The sequence below is a fragment of the Lolium perenne genome, chromosome 4 (assembly GCF_019359855.2).
Source record: "Lolium perenne isolate Kyuss_39 chromosome 4, Kyuss_2.0, whole genome shotgun sequence".
In the NCBI taxonomy this organism is placed as follows: domain Eukaryota; kingdom Viridiplantae; phylum Streptophyta; class Magnoliopsida; order Poales; family Poaceae; genus Lolium; species Lolium perenne.
The window spans coordinates 165331987-165353755 of record NC_067247.2 but is presented as its reverse complement, the minus strand read 5'-3'; the positions used below and the strand labels follow the sequence as shown (position 1 = coordinate 165353755).

The 21769-nt window shown below is 44.2% G+C and overlaps 3 protein-coding genes across 3 annotated transcripts; all 3 read right to left on the bottom strand.

Moving 5' to 3' along the window:
- Positions 1–657: 657 nt before the first annotated feature.
- Positions 658–1270, bottom strand: LOC127348727 (uncharacterized). The gene is made up of 2 exons (XM_051374656.2): positions 1184–1270; positions 658–1086 (listed from the first exon to the last, which is right to left on the bottom strand). The coding sequence occupies exons 1-2, from the start codon at positions 1242–1244 to the stop codon at positions 776–778; spliced, it is 372 nt and encodes a 123-aa protein (XP_051230616.1). The 5' UTR covers positions 1245–1270; the 3' UTR covers positions 658–775.
- Positions 1271–3010: 1740 nt separating this feature from the next.
- LOC127348726 (uncharacterized) lies at positions 3011–3657 on the bottom strand. The gene is made up of 2 exons (XM_051374655.1): positions 3546–3657; positions 3011–3458 (listed from the first exon to the last, which is right to left on the bottom strand). The coding sequence occupies exons 1-2, from the start codon at positions 3604–3606 to the stop codon at positions 3148–3150; spliced, it is 372 nt and encodes a 123-aa protein (XP_051230615.1). The 5' UTR covers positions 3607–3657; the 3' UTR covers positions 3011–3147.
- Positions 3658–4458: 801 nt separating this feature from the next.
- Positions 4459–6058, bottom strand: LOC127294435 (uncharacterized). The gene is made up of 3 exons (XM_051324249.1): positions 5817–6058; positions 5099–5698; positions 4459–5000 (listed from the first exon to the last, which is right to left on the bottom strand). Exons 1-3 carry the CDS (start codon positions 6015–6017, stop codon positions 4647–4649), a joined length of 1155 nt encoding a protein of 384 aa, XP_051180209.1. The 5' UTR covers positions 6018–6058; the 3' UTR covers positions 4459–4646.
- Between the last annotated feature and the right edge of the window lie 15711 nt (positions 6059–21769).

Genomic DNA, 21769 nt, shown 5'->3' with positions numbered 1-21769 from the left:
CCTTCTCCGCGCGTTGCCACACCCATCCCTCTGCCAGAGCGGTGTCCTAGCGGGCCACCCTCTTCGCCAACTAGACTGCCTTATTGTCGGTGTCGTTGCGAGCCTGATCCCTCCACCACAGCCTCCAGCGCCTCCGCCGTCGCTTCCTCCTCCATCTCCTGGTTCTCTTGTTCACTGACGACTACTTGCAGCACCTAGCCGCCACCGCCTCCTTGCGCGCCACACGGTTGGCTGCCGCCAACGAGATCAGGGCGGCTTGCTGCTGAGTCTTCTGCCTAACAGCCTTGCTCCAATTGTGGCGGGCTAGGAACTAGCATCCCCAAATCGGGAATCTTGTCCAGAGGCTTCCAATCGATCCGTCAATTTTTTTGATCTTCTGGTGTTGTCCTGGTGGTGTCAGTGTTGTTGTTTAGAGTTTTTTTGATCTCTGTAGTGGGTTTTTTTTTGTAATTCTTTTATCTTTTTTGGCTGTGTGCATCCTGTATGCCATTAGAACATGATGTTGTTGCAGAGGCTAGGATTCTTTATCGAAAAAAATTAATTAGGGTTCCACGACTAAAGATGCTTTAACATAATCCGTAGATCACATCATTGGAGTTGTAGAATTCGATCAGATACGGTAAGCAACAATATAGATGTATACGAATACCTTACCCATGATGAACCCAACATAAGTAATTCAAAAACCATGCGACAACGAACCGACAAAATCATCCAAATTAGCCTAGCACGGCTACAGCTTATTTCATGGCGCCCGTAAGGAGCCACACGCCCCTTAGCAACGGGGGGAGGCGTTGAAGACGCGGAAGTTGACGGGCACCTTGGAGGAGTATTTGAAGACGACCGGGGAGTCCTTGGCGACGGGCTGCTTGAGGACGCACATCCCGTCTTGGACCTCCACCTTGCTCGCGTCCAGCGGCACGGCGCTGTCCTCCAGGCTGTCGCACCACACGCGCACGTACATCATCGGACACGAACACGACGTCCCGATCGCCACCACGTACTCCGGCTGCCCTCCGACCACGTTCTCCGTCGTGCGCACCGAGAATGTTACGCCGGACTTGCCGCAGAATCGCTGGGCGTCGCCTGCGTATACATAGACCAGATCGACGAGATTACCTAAGATCTCGTCATCTCTAAGCATTACAAGTATACCATGGTCATGTACTGAATCTAGACGAACCTGTAAGCATGTGGCCAAAAAGGGCGGCGACGAGGATGAGGAGAGCTGCGGCGTTGGCCATTTTCTTGATTTCGATGGTGGCCGGAATTTCAATGCTTCTGCTGTTGTTGTCATCATCGAAACTGCACGGGTAATTATAGAAGCGCCGCTCATTACTGCATTGGTGTTGTTCTAGTTTGTTTGGAACTGAATCACTACATTCTTATAATTGAGATCCTATGGAAATAAAACGGGTCCACCTATGGGAATATATATTCTTAATTGAGATCCTATGGAACTGAATGACTATGTTCTTGATTTGTATTCATTTTCCACTTATGTACTGGGTGGATCACGCAGATCGGGATTTGTATTCATTTTCCACTTATGTACTGGGTGGAGCGAGTGGAGTAGGTCGAGTCTGTGGAGGAAAGAGGGGTAAAAACAGAAACTCGGGAAAATTTTCGTAGCCTTGAAAAAATTGACCGTGATTTCCTTAACGTCTTATAATTTGTGCGGAGGGAGTACATACTAATTTATTTTGGTACTCCTTCTAGACCGGTTTAATAGGCGGACACATATTTTAAGAATAACATTTAAATAATATTTGATCAACAAAACATGAATTATATGTCACAAAAATGATGACATAATTCATGGAGTGAATTTCCCCTTTTCCGTCATAGTTATCAATTTGTGACACATATTACTCTGTCTAGTAGTATTTTTTTTTTGCCAAAATATCTCATTTAGGAGACCTTAAACACGATTTTACCCGTAATGTTGCATCGATCAAATAAAATCAAAGGTTTCTGGGTACAATTAAGGAAGGTTTTTCGTTACTTACACGATATAACTTCCAATTGCTCAAACGATAACCATGACGTTATATCGATCAAACAAGCACGAAATTAGTTCTTTAATCACAAAGAACTCCCTAGGCTCATCTAGAATAGCTCGATCACATTGCAACCTCCCTAATACTAGTAGGATACCGGCCAAGACGTCCTAGTGCTAGGTTCTTCATGCATGCGTGGGACCTTTGTAATACTAACCAGGAGGGCTGCAAAGCAGCACCCCATACATCCCGCTTCACAGTCAAAACTAGTTAGGTTAAAACTCAAAATCATAAAAATTGTTTCCGGTAAATTGCAAAATCTTTTACAGTTAGAAAATATGGCCCGGAAGAACATAAATTTTAAAAGAGAGGAATCTTTCATGGGGCCCACCTCCCCCCCTAATCCCCCTTCTTCCTCCTACTCATGTGCAAACCACTACCCGCCCCTCCAACGCAGGCCACCTCCCACTCTACGCCGCCAGTTGCATTGCTGCCGGCTGTCGCACGGCCCAACGCGACCTTGCGTGGCTCTACCCGTGTCAGATCCTACTTTGGCCGGCTGCCTCCATTGTTCCTCCGGCGTCCGTCCTACCTCCTCCGCCGCTCCCCTTTCTTTAGTGTATAGGTACATTCAAATTAAGACAAATATAACCCATCGTTTTATAAACAAAGGTAGTATATCTTCACCTTCTGTTCGATCGTTTTTTTCGAATACTTGCTTCGGTGGAATATGTAACAGCCTCAAACACTCCCGCTAAATACAAGTGTGTTTTCGTGGATTAAATATAAGTGTAACTGTTGTGCACCGAGATATCTGTAATTTAATCCGAAGTTTTCAAGCCGGGCCTTCATCACGATGACCTCTTGAAACATGTTGACTGTCCAAGTGTCCATTGGACCCTTAGCAGTTTTCGGTCAGTTCTTCAATGTGGTAGTAAGAGAGTCCGTGGATCACAGTCACATCATCGGAGTTGTAGATTTCGATCAGATACAAGAAACAATGTTAATACTTGATTCCGGATGGACCCAAGGTAAATAATTTGAAAACGGTGCGTGGACGCACCCACACAAGCCACAAACCACCCAAATTAGGCGCACGACTACAGCTTATTTCATGACGCCTGTGATGTGTGATGAGCCACGCCGCTTAGCAATCAGGGGCGGTGTTGAACACGCGGAAGTTCACCGGCACCTCGCAGGAGTAGGTGAAGATGACCGGGGAGCCCTTGGCGACGGGCTGCTTGAGGACGCACATCCCGTCGTCCACCTCCACCTTGCTCGCGTCCAGCGGCACGGCGCTGTCCTCCAGGCCGCCGCACCACACGCGCACGTCCTTCATCGAGCACGAACACGACGTCCTGATCGCCACCACGTACTCCGGCTGCCGGCCGACCACGTTCCCCGTCTTGCGCACCGTGAATGTTATGTCGGACTTGCCGCAGGATCGTTGGGCGTCACCTGATGCATATACAGTACGATTAGGTTAACTAGGATCTCCAAGGATTATCGATCAGTATGCTTATTATCTATGGGATCGAGACGAACCTGTACGCATGTGGCAGAGAAGGGCGGCTACGAGGAAAAGGAGAGCTGCGGCGTTGGCCATTTTCTTGGTTTCGGTGGTGGAATTCTACCTTTTCTGTTGAACCGACTTCTTTCTATCCTTGTATTATTGTACTTCAACGAAACCGCACTGGTATTTATAGAAGGGCGCCGATTAATGCATTGTCTCCGTTTATGTTTCCTAATAAATATATGGTCCTACTGTTTGGAACTTAATCACTAGATTCTAAATTCAGATCGTATGTAAAGAAATAAAACGTGTCTATATAGCGGTGAATAGAAGGTCATAACAGTCAAATTTGCATTAATTTTCTACCTATGTACGTACTCAGTAGTACTGATTAATTTTGGTAACTTCATATGGAATTCCATTTTATCGATATTACTGTTTATCAAAATAAGGAATTTAGCTAGCAAAAAACTAAGAGACTCATTGGGCGTTGTGGACTACAGCTAACTACTGTGGTAGATTAAATGTACTTAGAGACTAAACTGATCAAATAACTACTAGAAATTCTGGAAAAAAATAGAAAAAAAATGAATAAAAATTACACGTGGAGGCCTTTAGTCCCGGTTGGTGTTATAAACCGGGAATAACGGGCCTCCGTCCCAGCACGCGCCCGCATCCCACATGAAGGGTCTTTATTCCCGGTTCGTAGCATAACCGAAACTAAGGAGAGGCCTTTAGTCTCTCGGTTCGGGAGTAAAGTCCCTTATCAACCGGGACGGAATCTCCTTTTACTAGTGATAGTCACTCCCAGCTGAAATTCATAAAATATGGATATACTTCTTCCAGTCGGATTTAATCGACACGGATGGAGGCATGTGCATGGATGTTTGCTATCAATTCTTTGTGCTATAAAACATGTAGTACTATGTATATTTCCCTTTTATCTTATAAATCATAATAAGCTAGATGGACATACGTCTCACATGTTTGACACATACTTCTCCAGTATTACATAAAGTTGCTCCTTCTGTGCAAATATGTAGCAGTGCACATTGGTTTTGATCGAAGTTATTTTTTCGTAAAGTTCGACCAAATATGCTTTAACTAATATCAACAGAATGTTGATATCTATATCAAGCATTACGAGAATTATCCTGAGTGAAATTAAAGTTATCACGCAGTACTATATTTTGGCGTGGAGAAGGTATGTTGTGAGCTTTACACGGCGTGATGTAAACTCCGATGGCATCGAGGAGCCAGCCAGAGCGTCCCCAGAAGCCGACGATGCAGCCATTTGCGGCAGGGATGGAGAATGGCGTCCCCGTCTCCTCGCCGTACGGTCCATATGTTTCTCCCTTGTCCGTATGGAACGTGAGGGAGGTGACGACGACTTGTTCTGGGAGCTGCTCATCCATGGCCCATCCTCCTCTGCAACGCCCAAACGTCCCCTCGACCGCTGTGAGCTGCTCATCGGATGAAAACTCGATCTGCTCGCTCGCAAAATTAAGACAGAGAGATGCGTTAGGAAAGGCTTGATTCTTTGTCTGTGACTGTGAGCGCCTAGAAATTCTCACGAGACTGCTACCTTTGACCCAGTGGTTATCACCGGACCAATTCCTTTCGGAGCATAGTGATCGCCGTCAGGCGGCCCCGACGTACGTCTCACCCCAGCCTGAAGATACTCGTAAGAGAAGCCGTGCACGGCGTCGGTGTGCTCGACGGAGACGCTGAGGAGGCGAGCCGCGCCGCCGCCGCTGCCGGGCATACTGAAAGCTAGCCCGCCTGATCCTCCCCAAGGCCCGACCTTGACCACTCCTCTTCCTCCGTGCTTCGTCCCCTCCGAGATCTCACCGGAGAAGTTGCGGAGTGCTCTCGACAACGGCCTCGCTGTTTGCTGCTCCGTGGACGCCATCCCTCCCCCTCTGCTCCTTTCCCTGCGGTGCATTGACAAGGGCCTCGCCCTCCCTGCTGCTGCTCCTTCGTGGACGCCATCGCTCATGCTGATATCTCTCTGAATATTAGTGTATGCTATCTGTGCCAGCATGGCCTGGCGCTGCTGGTCTTGTAATTCGGCTCGTGAGAGTGGGACGCTCGCACGCGCGGCGGGTGATGAGAGAGCTGCCTTTGCTCCGTCCCCGGCGCCGCCTGACCGACGTCCTTCCCTGTGATTGCCACCCCAGAGCTCCTGAAATCAACCATGTATATTGTATCAACATTAGTTCTTCCATCATCTCTTTTGAAGTCGTCCAAACTCGATCGACCAGTGGAGATGGCTACGTTCGTCGTGAATATCATATGATCACCTTTGCGAAGTCCTCTGCGAGGCCTCTCAGGCTGACGCTGGCGCGGAGGGCGATGTCCATCGCCGGCGGCTGCTTGGTCCTCGTCCTCGTGGAACTTGCCAGCGTCCGGCCGAGAGCGGCGCCGGCGAGGGTGGAACAGGTGTAGACGGACACGGTGCCGACGAGGATGAGGAGAAGGGTGGCAGCGGAGAAGCGCGCCATTACCAGATAGTTAGCTAGTTCGACCTTGCAGAGATAGATCAGCTGCCCCGGTAATCCATCGTGATCGAACAGCTGGGTGTAATATATACGGGCGCCGGTACAGGCCCGTTGCCGGCCGGCCGTGTGTCATGGATTGGCATCATCGAGCCAAATTTGTCGCCGTCGGAGAATTTCAATCAGTTAGCCGCTTCAACAACGACGTTCATCGGGAAATCAAGATAAATAAGTACGTTACCCTGTCGGTGTTGACGCTAACCAGTAGCTAGCTAGCTAACTCCGAGTTCATCGGTTGTATCGTCGTCTCAAATGTGTGTCCTTGTCAGGTAGCGCTGCATGAGGGCATGTGCAATAGTTGATAAGACTGTCTTATCTTAGTCTTGCCACATAAACTAGATATAACAATAAAACATGATCTACAATAGGTTATTTTTTAGTCTTATCTTTCGTAACGAGACATCCTAAATTTATGGTGAGAGAGATTGTGTTAAGAGATGATCTCTTAGTTAAGAGAAGGCAAAATCTTTTTTCATCTTTCTCTTTCCTCCACCTAAGCATTTATCCTACGTGGCACTACTAAGATATCACCGTTGTACATGCCCTAGTGCCCCTAATTCACTTTGTCACCTTCGCGGCCTGGATGGACAGCACCGAGACAATTAGAAATACACTTCTAGCATGCATGCACCATTGCACCGCCAGTTCTAGGTAGTTGCTTTGAGATTTGGAAACGGACAGGAATGTTTCTTCCTTTTTGCATGCAAATGGTGCGGTGACTGACACAATAATTCTCTCTCACCCATCCAATCAATGTTGAGGAAATCGCTTATCGGGATTAACTCGGTCGGCTGACGATTAGCGATTAATAGGCAAATCAGCCGATTAATCGGGCGATAAATGAGTTGATCGGGTGATAAATGAGTTTATCGGCTAATCGGTGACCAGTGAATAGGGATTAATAAGGCGATTAATCGTTGAATCGAACGATTTTTTGAACAGTGCATCCAATAGTACACCTACTTAAATTTCAATCCTATATTTAAAATGGAACTAAGTGTTAAAATAATTATCATGAAAAATTGGTTTGAACCTCTGTATTAATATCGACGGTATCTTCTAAACAAACTCAAAATAAGGTTTTCCCGACAAATTTCGAAACCTGAATTTTGAAACACAATAAACAGCCATGATTGAATTTTCAAACCTGATGAAAGCTGATAATGGGCATTTTATTACTCAAAAGTTTCAAGCATTACACACGGCCTCTGCATAGGCACACAGCCGATCCAATCTAGAAGTTACAACCATAAAACTGAAACACGCAACAAGTACTCATGCAAGAAAGTAAAAGTGAGCCTAAGCCAAAAGAGGCCTAATCCGCAGCTCATGCTGCCATCCATGTTGAAAAAAATAATCCCTTGTCGTATACTCCAACTGTGTAGACACCTCCGTAAATTGGTCACGGTGTTCCACACCTTGTAGAGACAACCACAAACGAAGCATAGATATGCACCTATAGATGACATGCATGAGAGAAGATTTTTTATTGTTAAACACTTCGTCATTTCTACATAGCTCTCACCTTGAGTAGCTTAAACCTACAACCCACACCATTTAGCCAATTGCTGAATATATTCGCAACGCTTCGTGGTGGGTAAAGTAGAAACTCTCTAGATGGCTGCCCATATAGATCTAGCAAATTTAAATTTGGAAGAATAATAAGTGGTTTATAGTCTCATCATGGTGGCACAAGACACACATTTTACTTCCCCCGCCAATTGCGTTTCAAAAGGTAAGACTTATCCCTCGACGAAGGTGCCACACAAACACCTTTTAAGCGGGATATTCATCTTCCAAATATTTTTCTTCTTATTATCAATTGGTATATCAGGTTTGATTAAAAGCTTTGTACATAGAATCCACCGAGAATTTACCACTTTCGTTGAGATTCCACCGAAATACATATGATCCCTGCGTCAAATGGACCGAATCCATACGTTGTAACAAATCATTCCAAGATAATTGCCTAGGGCCAATGAGACTCCTTCTGGACGACACATTCAGAGGGAAATTTTTCACCACCTCAGCGAGCGTAACGCTCTATCATAGGTGGAGTCAGATTAGTTCATGGGTGTACAAATGTACACCCATTATTTTTTGGCAGCAACTTGTATACCTATGTCTAACTTAAATACAAAGCAATACACATCAAATCAAAACAAAAAATGTGAGTAAAAATGTAACTTTAGGTGTACTATGTACACCCATTATTCGTACGTTGGCTCCACCCATGGCTCTTGTGGTGCATAATTGTACAAGGATGGGTATTGTTCTCTGAGTGTGGAGTTTCCAAACCATTTATCCTCCCCAAACCTAATCTCGGATCCATCCCTAAAAGAGAAAGAACCGTATTTAAAGAATAATTTCATAGTCACCATAAGACCATCCCAGAAATGGGAGTCAATAGGTATCCAATAAACCTGACACAACACACTTTCTCCTAAGTAGGGTTTGCCAAACTCCCTCTTCAGCAAAAATATTGAAGAGCCATTTACCAATGAAACATGACTTGTGGTCACCATAGCTTTAGTGTAAGCATTGTGTGTTTTCCTGTGCATTTCATCTAGTGATGATGAGGTTAGCATGAGCAAATTAATCAATCCCAACGAATCTGTTATATTGTGATCCAAATTCATATACTAAAGGGAGGCTAACTTCTGACGAGCGGAGCGAGGCCTGATCGTTGCCACCGTCTATATATTTTCCCTGTAAGCCGCCGCTAGGGTTTGGTCGCATCATTGTACACCCACGGCGTTTGTAAACACCACCGAAATAGTGAAGTTTTGCTGGCTGGCGCCCGTGGTTTTTCCCTTGTGTGTTGCAAGGGTTTTCCACGTTAAAATCTCGTGTCCCCTGCAGTGTTTTACTTTTCGTTCTTCATTTATTGTGCATCTCGATTATAACAAGTGGTATCAGAGCCCGTGTTCTTTGGATCTAGGGTTTACGAGATGTCGTCACTGAAGTTCGATCTACCGCAGCTGGTCTACACCACGAGATTTGCTTTGTGGCAAGTGAAGATGAGGGCGATTCTCGCCCAATCTTCAGATCTGGATGAAGCGATCGATGCTTTCGGCGAGAAAGCGAAGGATACCTGGACCGATGCGGAGAAGCGAAAAGATCGTAAGGCTTTATCGTTGATTCAACTCCATCTGTCCAATAATATTCTGCAGGAAGTGCTGTGATACGCGTACAGCACGCGTCCGTTGGGAACCCCAAGAGGAAGGTGTGATGCGTACAACGGCAAGTTTTCCCTCAGTAAGAAACCAAGGTTTATCGAACCAGTAGGAGCCAAGAAGCACGTTGAAGGTTGATGGCGGCGGAGTGTAGTGCGGCGCAACACCAGGGATTCCGGCGCCAACGTGGAACCTGCACAACACAACCAAATTACTTTGCCCCAACGTGACAGTGAGGTTGTCAATCTCACCGGCTTGCTGTAACAAAGGATTAGATGTATAGTGTGGATGATGATGTTTGCAGAAAACAGTAGAACGAGTATTGCAGTTGATTGTATTCGATGTAAAAGAATGGACCGGGGTCCACAGTTCACTAGTGGTGTCTCTCCGATAAGAATAAGCATGTTGGGTGAACAAATTACAGTTGGGCAATTGACAAATAAAGAGGGCATGACCATGCACATACATGTTATGATGAGTAGTGTGATATTTAATTGGGCATTACGACAAAGTACATAGACCGCTATCCAGCATGCATCTATGCCTAAAAAGTCCACCTTCAGGTTATCATCCGAACCCCCTCAAGTATTAAGTTGCAAACAACAGACAATTGCATTAAGTATGGTGCATAATGTAATCAACAAATATATCCTTAGACATAGCATTGATGTTTTATCCCTAGTGGCAACAGCACATCCACAACCTTAGAGGTTGCTGTCACTCCCCAGATTTAATGGAGGCATGAACCCACTATCGAGCATAAATACTCCCTCTTGGAGTTACAAGCAAAAACTTGGCCAGAGCCTCTACTAGCAATGGAGAGCATGCAAGATCATAAACAACACATAGATAATAGATTGATAATCAACATAGCATAGTATTCATTATTCATCGGATCCCAACAAACGTAACATGTAGCATTACAAATAGATGATCTTGATCATGTTAGGCAGCTCACAAGATCCAACAATGATAGCACAATTAGGAGAAGACGACCATCTAGCTACTGCTATGGACCCATAGTCCAGGGGTGAACTACTCACTCATCACTCCGGAGGCGACCATGGCGGTGAAGAGTCCTCCGGGAGATGATTCCCCTCTCCGGCAGGGTGCCGGAGGCGATCTCCTGAATCCCCCGAGATGGGATTGGCAGCGGCGGCGTCTCTGGAAGGTTTTCCGTATCGTGGCTCTCGGTACTGGAGTTATTCTCGACGAAGGCTTAAGTAGGCGGAAGGGTAGGTCAGGGGGCGCCACGAGGGGCCCACACCACAGGCCGGCGCGGCCAGGGCTTGGGCCGCGCCGCCCTAGTGTGGCGTCGCCTCGTCGCCCCACTTCGTATCTCCACCGGTGTTCTGGAAGCTTCGTGGAAAAATAAGATCCTGGGCGTTGATTTCGTCCAATTCCGAGAATATTTCCTTACTAGGATTTCTGAAACCAAAAACAGCAGAAAACAGCAACTGGCTCTTCGGCATCTCGTTAATTGTTTAGTGCCGGAAAATGCATAAATATGGCATAAAGTATGTATAAAACATGTGTGTATCATCATAAAAGTAGCATGGAACATAAGAAATTATCGATACGTTGGAGACGTATCAGCATCCCCAAGCTTAGTTCCTACTCGTCCCGAGTAGGTAAACGATAACAAAGATAATTTCTGAAGTGACATGCCATCATAATCTTGATCAATACTATTGTAAGCACATGCAATGAATGCAGCGATCCAAGACAATGGTAAAGACAATGAGTAAACAACTGAATCATATAGCAAAGACTTTTCATGAATAGTACTTTCAAGACAAGCATTAATAAGTCTTGCATAAGAGTTAACTCATAAAGCAATAAATTCATAGTAAAGGTATTGAATCAACACAAAGGAAGATTAAGTTTCAGCGGTTGCTTTCAACTTATAACATGTATATCTCATGGATATTGTCAACATAAAGTAATATAATAAGTGCAATATGCAAGTATGTAGGAATCAACGCACAGTTCACACAAGTGTTTGCTTCTTGAGATGGAGAGAAATGGGTAAACTGACTCAACATGAAAGTAGAAGAAAGGCCCTTCGCAGAGGGAAGCATCAATTGCTATGTTTGTGCTAGAGCTTTTATTTTGAAAACAAGAAACAATTTTGTCAACGGTAGTAATAAAGCATATGTATCATGTAAATTATATCCTACAAGTTGCAAGCCTCATGCATAGTATACCAATAGTGCCCGCACCTTGGCCTAATTAGCTCGGATTACCTGGATTATCACCGCAATACATATGTTTTAACCAAGTATCACAAAGGGGTACCTCTATGCCGCCTGTACAAAGGTCAAAGGAGAAAGCTCGCATTGGATTTCTCGCTTTTGATTATTCTCAACTTAGACATCCATACCGGGACAACATAGACAACAGATAATGGACTCCTCTTTAATGCTTAAGCATTCAACAACAATTAATATTCTCATAAGAGATTGAGGATTGTTGTCCAAAACTGAAACTTCCACCATGGATCATGGCTTTAGTTAGCGGCCCAATGTTCTTCTCTAACAATATGCATGCTCAAACCATTCAACTCATGGTAAATCGCCCTTACTTCAGACAAGACGAACATGCATAGCAACTCACATGATATTCAACAAAGGATAGTTGATGGCGTCCCCAGGAACATGGTTATCGTGCAACAAGCAACTTATAAGAGATAAGATGCATAAGTACATATTCAATACCACAATAGTTTTTAGGCTATTTGTCCCATGAGCTATATATTGCAAAGGTGAAGAATAGAAATTTTAAAGGTAGCACTCAAGCAATTTACTTTGGAATGGCGGAGAAATACCATGTAGTAGGTAGGTATGGTGGACACAAGTGGCATAGTGTTTGGCTCAAGGATTTTGGATGCATGAGAAGTATTCCCTCTCAATACAAGGCTTAGGCTAGCAAGGTTATTTGAAACAAACACAAGTATGAACCGGTACAACAAAACTCACATAAAAGACATATTGTAAGTATTATAAGACTCTACACCGTCTTCCTTGTTGTTCGACCCTTACTAGAAAATATCTAGACCTTAGAGAGACCAATCATGCAAACCAAATTTTAGCAAGCTCTATGTATTTCTTCACTAATAGGTGCAAAGTATATGATGCAAGAGATTAAACATGATCTATTTGAGCACCACAATTGCCAAGTATCACATTATTCAAGACATTATACCAATTACCACATGTAGCATTTCCCGTTTCCAACCATATAACAATTTTAACGAACCAGTTTCAACCTTCGCCATGAACATTATGAGTAAAGCCTAAGGACATATTTGTCCATATGCAACAGAGGAGCATGTATCTCTCCCACACAATGAATGCTAGGATCCAACTTTATTCAAACAAAACAAAAATAAAAACATACATACGCTCCAAGCAAAGTACATAAGATGTGATGGAATAAAAATATAGTTTCACTAGAGGAACCTGATATTGTTGTCGATAAAGAAGGGGATGCCTTGGGCATCCCCAAGCTTAGACGCTTGAGTCTTCTTGAAATATGCAGGGGTGAACCACCGGGGCATCCCCAAGCTTAGAGCTTTCACTCTTTTTGATCATATTGTATCATCCTCCTCTCTTGATCCTTGAAAACTTCCTGCACACCAAACTTAAAACAACTCATTAGAGGGTTAGTGCATAATCAAAATTCACATGTTCAGAGGTGACATAATCATTCTTAACACTTCTGGACATTGCACAAAGCTACTGAAAGTTAATGGAATAGAAAAATCCATCAAGCATAGCAAAACAGGCAATGCGAAATAAAAGGCAGAATCTGTCAAAACAGAACAGTCCGTAAAGACGAATTTCTAAGAGGCACCAGACTTGCTCAAATGAAAATTCTCAAATTGAATGAAAGTTGTGTACATATCTGAGGATCACTCACATAAATTGGAAGAATTTTCTGAGTTACCTACAGAGAATTCAGCCCAGATTCGTGACAGCAAGAAATCTGTTTCTGCGCAGTAATCCAAATCTAGTATGAACCTTACTATCAAAGACTTTACTTGGCACAACAATGCAACAAAACTAAGATAAGGAAAGGTTGCTACAGTAGTAACAACTTCCAAGACTCAAATATAAAATAAAAGTGCTGTAGTAAAATCATGGGTTGTCTCCCATAAGCGCTTTTCTTTAACGCCTTTCAGCTAGGCGCAGAAAGTGTATATCAAGTATTATCAAGAGACGAAGCATCAACATCATAATTTGTTCTAATGATAGAATCAAAAGGTAACTTCATTCTCTTTCTAGGGAAGTGTTCCATACCTTTCTTGAGAGGAAATTGATATTTAATATTGCCTTCCTTCATATCAATAATAGCACCAACAGTTCGAAGAAAAGGTCTTCCCAATATAATGGGACAAGATGCATTGCATTCAATATCCAAGACAACAAAATCAACGGGGACAAGGTTATTGTTAACCGTAATGCGAACATTATCAACTCTCCCCAAAGGTTTCTTTGTAGAGTTATCAGCAAGATTAACATCCAAATAATAATTTTTCAATGGTGGCAAGTCAAGCATATTATAGATTTTCCTAGGTATAACAGAAATACTTGCACCAAGATCACATAAATCATTACAATCAAAGTCATTGACCTTCATCTTAATGATGGGCTCCCAACCATCCTCTAACTTCCTAGGAATAGAAGCTTCGCGTTCTAATTTCTCTTCTCTAGCTTTTATGAGAGCATTTGTAATATGTTTTGTAAAGGCCAAATTTATAGCACTAGCATTAGAACTTTTAGCAAGTTTTTGTAAGAACTTTATAACTTCAGAGATGTGACAATCATCAAAATCCAAACCATTATAATCTAAAGCAATGGGATCATTGTCCCCAATGTTGGAAAAAAATTCAGCAGTTTTATCACAGCGCTTTAGTAGCTTTAGCAGCTTTCAGCAGTTTTTCACGCTTTGCATTAGAAGTAGAAACATTGCCAACACCAATTATTTTACCATTAATAGTAGGAGGTGCAGCAACATGTGGAGCATTAGCATTACTTGTGGTGGTAATAGTCCAAACTTTAGCTATATTATCTTCTTTAGCATTTTCTTCTTTTTCCCACCTAGCACGCAATTCGGCCATCAATCTTATATTCTTATTAATTCTAACTTGGATGGCGTTTGCTGTAGCAAATGACTTAATATCATTATTTTCATTAGGCATAACTTTCGATTTCAAAAGATCAACATCAGCAGCAAGACTATCGACTTTAGAAGCAAGTATATCAATTTTCCCAAGATTTTCTTCAACAGATTTGTTAAAAGCAGTTTGTGTACTAATAAATTCTTTAAGCATGGCTTCAAGTCCAGGGGGTGTATTCCTATTATTGTTGTAAGAATTCCCATAAGAATTACCATAACCGTTACCATTATTATAAGGATATGGCCTATAGTTGTTACTAGAATTGTTCCAATAAGCATTGTTGTTGAAATTATTATTTTTAATGAAGTTCACATCAACATGTTCTTCTTGGGCAACCAATGAAGCTAACGGAACATTATTAGGATCAACATTTGTCCTACCATTCACAAGCATAGACATAATAGCATCAATCTTATCACTCAAGAAAGAGGTTTGTTCAACAGAATTTACCTTCTTACCTTGTGGAGCTCTTTCCGTGTGCCATTCAGAGTAATTAACCATCATATTATCAAGAAGCTTTGTTGGGTCGCCTAGAGTGATGGACATAAAGGTACCTCCAGCAGCTGAATCCAATAAGTTCCGCGAAGAAAAATTCAGTCCTGCATAAAAGGTTTGGATGATCATCCAAGTAGTCAGTCCATGGGTTGGGCAATTTTTAACCAAAGATTTCATTCTTTCCCATGCTTGGGCAACATGCTCATTATCCAATTGTTTAAAATTCATTATGCTACTTCTCAAAGATATAATTTTAGCAGGAGGATAATATCTACCAATGAAAGCATCCTTGCATTTAGTCCATGAATCAATACTATTCTTAGGCAGAGATAGCAACCAATCTTTAGCTCTTCCTCTTAATGAGGAAGGAAACAATTTTAATTTTATAATGTCACCTTCTACATCCTTATACTTTTGCATTTCACATAATTCAACAAAATTATTAAGATGGGCAGCAGCATCATCAGAACTAACACCAGAAAATTGCTCTCTCATAACAAGATTCAGTAAAGCAGGTTTAATTTCAAAGAATTCTGCTGTAGTAGCAGGTGGAGCAATAGGTGTGCATAAGAAATCATTATTATTTGTGGTTGTGAAGTCACACAACTTAGTATTTTCAGGAGTACCCATTTTAGCAACAGTAAATAAAGCAAACTAGATAAAGTAAATGCAAGCAACTAATTTTTTTGTGTTTTTAATATAGAGATTGCAAACAAGACAGTAAATAAAGTAAAGCTAGCAACTAATTTTTTTGTGTTTTGTTTTAGTGCAGCAAACAAAGTACTAAATAAAATAAAGCAAGACAAAAACAAAGTAAAGAGATTGGAGGTGGAGACTCCCCTTGCAGCGTGTCTTGATCTCCCCGGCAACGGCGCCAGAAAAAGAGCTTGATACGCGTACAGCACGCGTCCGTTGGGAACCCCAAGAGGAAGGTGTGATGCGTACAGCGGCAAGTTTTCCCTCAGTAAGAAACCAAGGTTTATCGAAACAGTAGGAGCCAAGAAGCACGTTGAAGGTTGATGGCGGCGGAGTGTAGTGCGGCGTAACACCAGGGATTCCGGCGCCCACGTGGAACCTGCACAACACAACCAAATTACTTTGCCCCAACGTGACAGTGAGGTTGTCAATCTCACCGGCTTGCTGTAACAAAGGATTAGATGTATAGTGTGGATGATGATGTTTGCAGAAAACAGTAGAATGAGTATTGCAGTTGATTGTATTCGATGTAAAAGAATGGACCGGGGTCCACAGTTCACTAGTGGTGTCTCTCCGATAAGAATAAGCATGTTGGGTGAACAAATTACAGTTGGGCAATTGACAAATAAAGAGGGCATGACCATGCACATACATGTGATGAGTAGTGTGAGATTTAATTGCCCATTACGACAAAGTACATAGACCGCTATCCAACATGCATCTATGCCTAAAAAGTCCACCTTCAGGTTATCATCCGAACCCCCTCCAGTATTAAGTTGCAAACAACAGACAATTGCATTAAGTATGGTGCGTAATGTAATCAATAAATATATCCTTAGACATAGCATTGATGTTTTATCCCTAGTGGCAACAGCACATCCACAACCTTAGAGGTTGCTGTCACTCCCCCAGATTTAATGGAGGCATGAACCCACTATCGAGCATAAATACTCCCTCTTGGAGTTACAAGCAAAAACTTGGCCAGAGCCTCTACTAGCAACGGAGAGCATGCAAGATCATAAACAACACATAGATAATAGATTGATAATCAACATAGCATAGTATTCATTATTCATCGGATCCCAACAAACGCAACATGTAGCATTAAAGATAGATGATCTTGATCATGTTAGGCAGCTCACAAGATCCAACAATGATAGCACAATTAGGAGAAGATGACCATCTAGCTACTGCTATGGACCCATAGTCCAGGGGTGAACTACTCACTCATCACTCCGGAGGCAACCATGGTGGTGAAGAGTCCTCCGGGAGATGATTCCCCTCTCCGGCAGGGTGCCGGAGGCGATCTCCTGAATCCCCCGAGATGGGATTGGCGGCGGCGGCGTCTCTGGAAGGTTTTCCGTATCGTGGCTCTCGGTACTGGATTTATTCTTGACGAAGGCTTAAGTAGGCGGAAGGGTAGGTCAGGGGGCGCCACGAGGGGCCCACACCACAGGCCGGCGCGGCCAGGGCTTGGGCCGCGTCGCCCTAGTGTGGCGTCGCCTCGTCGCCCCACTTCGTATCTCCCCCGGTGTTCTGGAAGCTTCGTGGAAAAATAAGATCCTGGGCGTTGATTTCGTCCAATTCCAAGAATATTTCCTTACTAGGATTTCTGAAACCAAAAACAGCAGAAAACAGCAACTGGCTCTTCGGCATCTCGTTAATAGGTTAGTGCCGGAAAATGCATAAATATGACATAAAATATGTATAAAACATGTGTGTATCATCATAAAAGTAGCATGGAACATAAGAAATTATCGATACGTTGGAGACGTATCATGCTGCAGGAGAAAACCACCGTCGAGTTATGGGTCAAACTAGAGGAGATCTGTTTGTCCAAGGATCTCACGGGCAGATTGCACGTGAAGATGAAGCTGTTCTCGCATAAGTTGCAAGAGGGAGGTTCGGTAATGAATCACCTATCTTCCTGGAAAGAAATTGTTTCTGATTTGGCAGTCTATAGAAGTTAAGTATGAGGATGAGGATTTAGGTCTTCTTCTTTTATGCTCGCTGCCTAATTCTTTTAGTAATTTTCGTGACACCATATTATTGAGCCGCGACAAACTAACTCTCGCGGAAGTTTATGATGCTCTCCAACAAAAGGAGAAAATGAAATCTATGGTGCAGGCTGAAAGTTCGTCCTCCAAGGCGGAGGCATTAGAGGTCCGTGGCAGGCTTGAGCAGCGAGATAACTACTACCACAACAACAGAGATAAGAGCAAGGGCGACAGAGGTCGCTCAAAGTCCAAAGGACGTGACAAGTTCTGCAGGTATTGTAAGAAATCTAATCACAATATTGATGATTGTTGGAAGCTGCAGAACAAGGAGAAAAGGAACGGAACTTACCAACCGAAAAATAATGATGGTAATGGTAAGTGTCGAGGGTACTCCTCGCCAATGCCCTCTGATAGGGGCTTAGGGTTGATGGAATCCTGTAGGCTAACACGAGACATCGGTTCACAGACAAGCGGGGAGAGCGATTTACCCAGGTTTGGGGCCCTCGATGAGGTAAAACCCTTACGTCCTGCCTGTCTGTTCTTTGATTATGAGAATAATGGGTTACAATGGGGTGCCGAATAGTTCGGCAGAGATCTAGGCGAGATTGCTGTTGCTAGGGTTACCTAGCTCTAAGCTTTTCCTGGCTAAGATTGCTAAGATTGTTCGTGTCCTTCGGCAGCCCCTCTCCTGGCCTTTATATAGGAGGCCAGGTCTCAAGAGGTCTAACCGAATACGACTAGTTTTACAATAGTTTAGATCCAATCTTTCCTTGTTCGTTCGCTTCCTTGTCTTGCCCGTCAAGGGATCTTCTGGTACGCCGGCCTAGTAGCCCATCTAGTCTTCGGGTGTCTTCATGGGCCTCCAGTTAGTCAATACAGGATAGGGCAACGTCGGTTACTCGAAGGGTAGTGCCCACGTCAGTAGCCCCCGAGTGTCTAGCCGAAGATAATTCGGGTAGAGACTAATGCATGTCCTCTTATGATATTCTTATCCTTCATTATTCTTATTCATCTTGATTATGCTTCATCTTCCTTTTATCGGGTGCGCGTCAGCGCTCCCGATGGGAGTATCCCCCGAGTCTAGGTACGGATGCTTGCAATCCATGCGTAGACTCAAGTTGTACTACTCGAATACTTTCCTCTGCCGAATTTTTTCGCAAGGCTTCATAGGTCCTCCGATATATTTTCTTCACGCAAAGGATAATGAGCAACGTGCCCAACTTTTGTTGGTTAACTGCCGATGGCAAAACAACGTTACTCTACACAGAATCAAGTCCCCGGGCATGATCCTGGAGTGCAAAAAACTTTTACTGGATGTACATCATGCGCTCCCGATGGGAGTGTCTGGGTGTAATCGCTTGAGTGCAGACTCAGTCCTTTTTCCTTCGACTGCTCATTCTGTCGAATCTTCTTTTTATCGGGTGCGCGTCAGCGCTCCCGATGGGAGTAGCCCCCGAGTCCAGGTTCGGATGCTTGCAATCCGTGCGTGGACTCAAATCCTTCATCCGATGACTTTTAATGTTTCCTTCGAATGCTTCCAAATTATGACGTCATTGCTGACGTGTTACTGTTGCAGGCTGATTTGACAGGTCCATCATGACGAGCTAGCTCTAGCCCTGTTCAATCAGTGTTTTAGGGCTTGACCACTGTACGTGTAACGACCGAGGTGGCTCCTCAATTTTCGCGCAATCGTGGGCGTAGTGGGCCGTCAGTTCCTTCCCTTCCTCAGGCGCCACGTACTTACTTACCCCTTAACTTCTCCTTAAAATCTCTAGAGGCAAAAAATTCTCAATCTTCTCCACGGTTCCCGCAGCATCTCCTCGTTCTCCCTCTTCTCCCTTCTTTCGCCATTGTCACGTCGCCGCCACAGTATCAATCTTCCTCAGATCTCGCGATGGTGAAGAAGAAGAACACCGCCGCCGCCGCTAGCTCCACCAGCGGAGGTGCTGCTGCCAAGTCCTCCTCTTCTCTTCCGAAGGGGAGTGCCCCGAGCGCCCCTCCCCCAGCTCCGGCGCCGCCAGTGCCGTCGGGCTCGACGGTCAAACCTGGGGACTGGGTAGCTTCAACCGTCACCAAGCGTGATGAGAAGAGGTCCCGAAGCTTAGGATTGATATCCTCCGACACGGGTGATGTGATCCTTCCAGGTGCGATTTCTCGGCCTGATCCTCCCGCGGGGTTTTCTGTGATGTTCTTATCTTTTCTTCATCGAGGCCTTTCACTCCCCTCTCACGGATTCCTCCTCCATCTCTTGCGGACGTACGAGATCCAACTATGGCAACTCACCCCCAACTCAATCCTCCATGTTGCTGTGTTTATCACCCTTTGCGAGGCATTTTTGGGTATTGAACCTCATTTCGGACTGTGGAAGAAGATCTTCTATGTGAAGAGATACAGCAGTAGTAATGGATACTTTGTCACCGGAGGGGTAGATTTCGTTGCCCGCTCAGAAGTTAATTACTTCAATTTCCCAATGAGAGAGTCTGTGCAAGGATGGAGGCTGAAATGGTTTTACGTTAAAGATTCCTTGTCACCCGAGTGTCGACTCCCCTGCTATGCCGATGTTTCTGAAGCCAAGCCTAAGGACTCTTGGAAGAACATCCTCTCAGCCGACGAAAGGGCTTCAGCCGAAGAATTGTTTGCCAAATTCCTTCGAATCAAAGAGGCTGACGGCCAAACTATGATTGGTACGGAGGTGGCAGCAGTTTTCCTGAAGCGTCGAATCCAGCCAGTCATGGCCAGAGTTCACCCGATGTGGTTGTACTCAGGCCCAAAGGATGAGACCAGGATTAATGCTGCTGATCTATCAGAAAAGGAGTTGCTTGATGAAGTTCGTCGTCTTACTTCCTTCAACCAGGAAGATTCGATCCCGCTAATCTCTTCTTATGCTCCCCTTGACGTTGATCATCCACCATCAGGGGTATTTTCCTTTCTTCACATCTTTATTATAGCTTCTTGCTCAGCCGACATGATTACCTTTGTTCTTACTTTTTCATTTTTCTTTGCCAGATCCCTATGGCTTCTGAAAATACACGTGATTCGCCGGATGATACTTCCGAGGGGAGAGGCTCCTCAATCCCCATAGATTTTCACACCACCGATGAAACAGGTCTAGAGGATGAATATAACGGTCCGATGAATCTTGAAGTTGCCCACGCTGATCTTCGCCCTTCAGCCGATAACACTTGCATCGCAGATGGATCAGTGCGTAACATCGACACTGATCATGATACTTTTGTTGATGCCGCTGCTGATGGGGCCAGAGCTTCTCCTGCGAAGAGATCAACCGGCGGCTTTGCCGATGAAGATGATCTCTTCGATATGTAAGCAATTCTTCTCTGAAGGTTATACTGTGCCTTTTTTACCTTTCATACTCTTGTTATAATCACAGTCGACTGTTTTCTTTTACAGTGATGAGGGCTTTATCGAGCCTCCTCCTAAAAAGGCCAAGTCTGATGCCGTTTCGCCGGTTGTGGTGGCTTCCGAAGCTTCGGCTCCTAAGGCTGCCCCAGTGGCTCAAGCATCGACTGCGTCTTCCCTTTCCAAAGGGAAGGACATTTCTCCAACTGCTGCTACTGCGGCTCCTTTTTCTGTAAGTTCTCTTCTGATCTTAGTACAGATTTCTTGGAGCGTGCCTTGTTTAATTGTTTTTCTTTCTCTCTTAAGGACCTGCGCGGCGTTATCTCTTCTCTGGAGGTTTTCGCCTCCCGATTCACTTCTCTAGAGGCTGACAAAGTTCGGCTGCAAGAAGAAGTCGAATCTTCCTCCTCAAAACTGGATGGCGCAGTCAAGATAGCTGCCGTGGCTCACCAAGAGATTGATTCTCTGAAGGATGAGCTGGCCAGACTGAAAGGGAAGTTGAAGGAGGAAGAAGCATCCAGGCTGGTGGCTGAGGCTCGAGCAGCCGAAAAGGATGAAGTCCTTCGCCAATCTTCTTTGGCCTTGCTTGGTAATTTCTAACATACTTGTGTCGAGTGACATTCTTATGGTTTTAAACATTTTGTCAATGACTGAATTTTCTCCTTCCTTTCTACTACAGAGGCAGCAAACATTCCTGTCGATGCCCTGGAAAGAGTTCCAAATAACTCCCCAGCGAATGTTGTGTCAACGATTCTCGCTTCTCACCAGCTTACACAAGAGCTTCTTGTGAAGGGG

What these genes read in the sequence shown, in the direction of transcription:
- LOC127348727 (XM_051374656.2), bottom strand. Translation starts at nt 1,244, where the DNA reads ATGGCCAACGCCGCAGCTCTCCTCATCCTCGTCGCCGCCCTTTTTGGC. An exon ending in TTTTGGCCACATGCTTACAG is followed by an intron (nt 1,087 to 1,183) that starts GTTCGTCTAGAT and finishes ATGTATACGCAG; the next exon opens with GCGACGCCCAGCGATTCTGC.
- LOC127348726 (XM_051374655.1), bottom strand. Translation starts at nt 3,606, where the DNA reads ATGGCCAACGCCGCAGCTCTCCTTTTCCTCGTAGCCGCCCTTCTCTGC. An exon ending in TCTCTGCCACATGCGTACAG is followed by an intron (nt 3,459 to 3,545) that starts GTTCGTCTCGAT and finishes TATATGCATCAG; the next exon opens with GTGACGCCCAACGATCCTGC.
- LOC127294435 (XM_051324249.1), bottom strand. Translation starts at nt 6,017, where the DNA reads ATGGCGCGCTTCTCCGCTGCCACCCTTCTCCTCATCCTCGTCGGCACC. An exon ending in TCGCAGAGGACTTCGCAAAG is followed by an intron (nt 5,699 to 5,816) that starts GTGATCATATGA and finishes GGTTGATTTCAG; the next exon opens with GAGCTCTGGGGTGGCAATCA. An exon ending in TGATAACCACTGGGTCAAAG is followed by an intron (nt 5,001 to 5,098) that starts GTAGCAGTCTCG and finishes GCGAGCGAGCAG; the next exon opens with ATCGAGTTTTCATCCGATGA.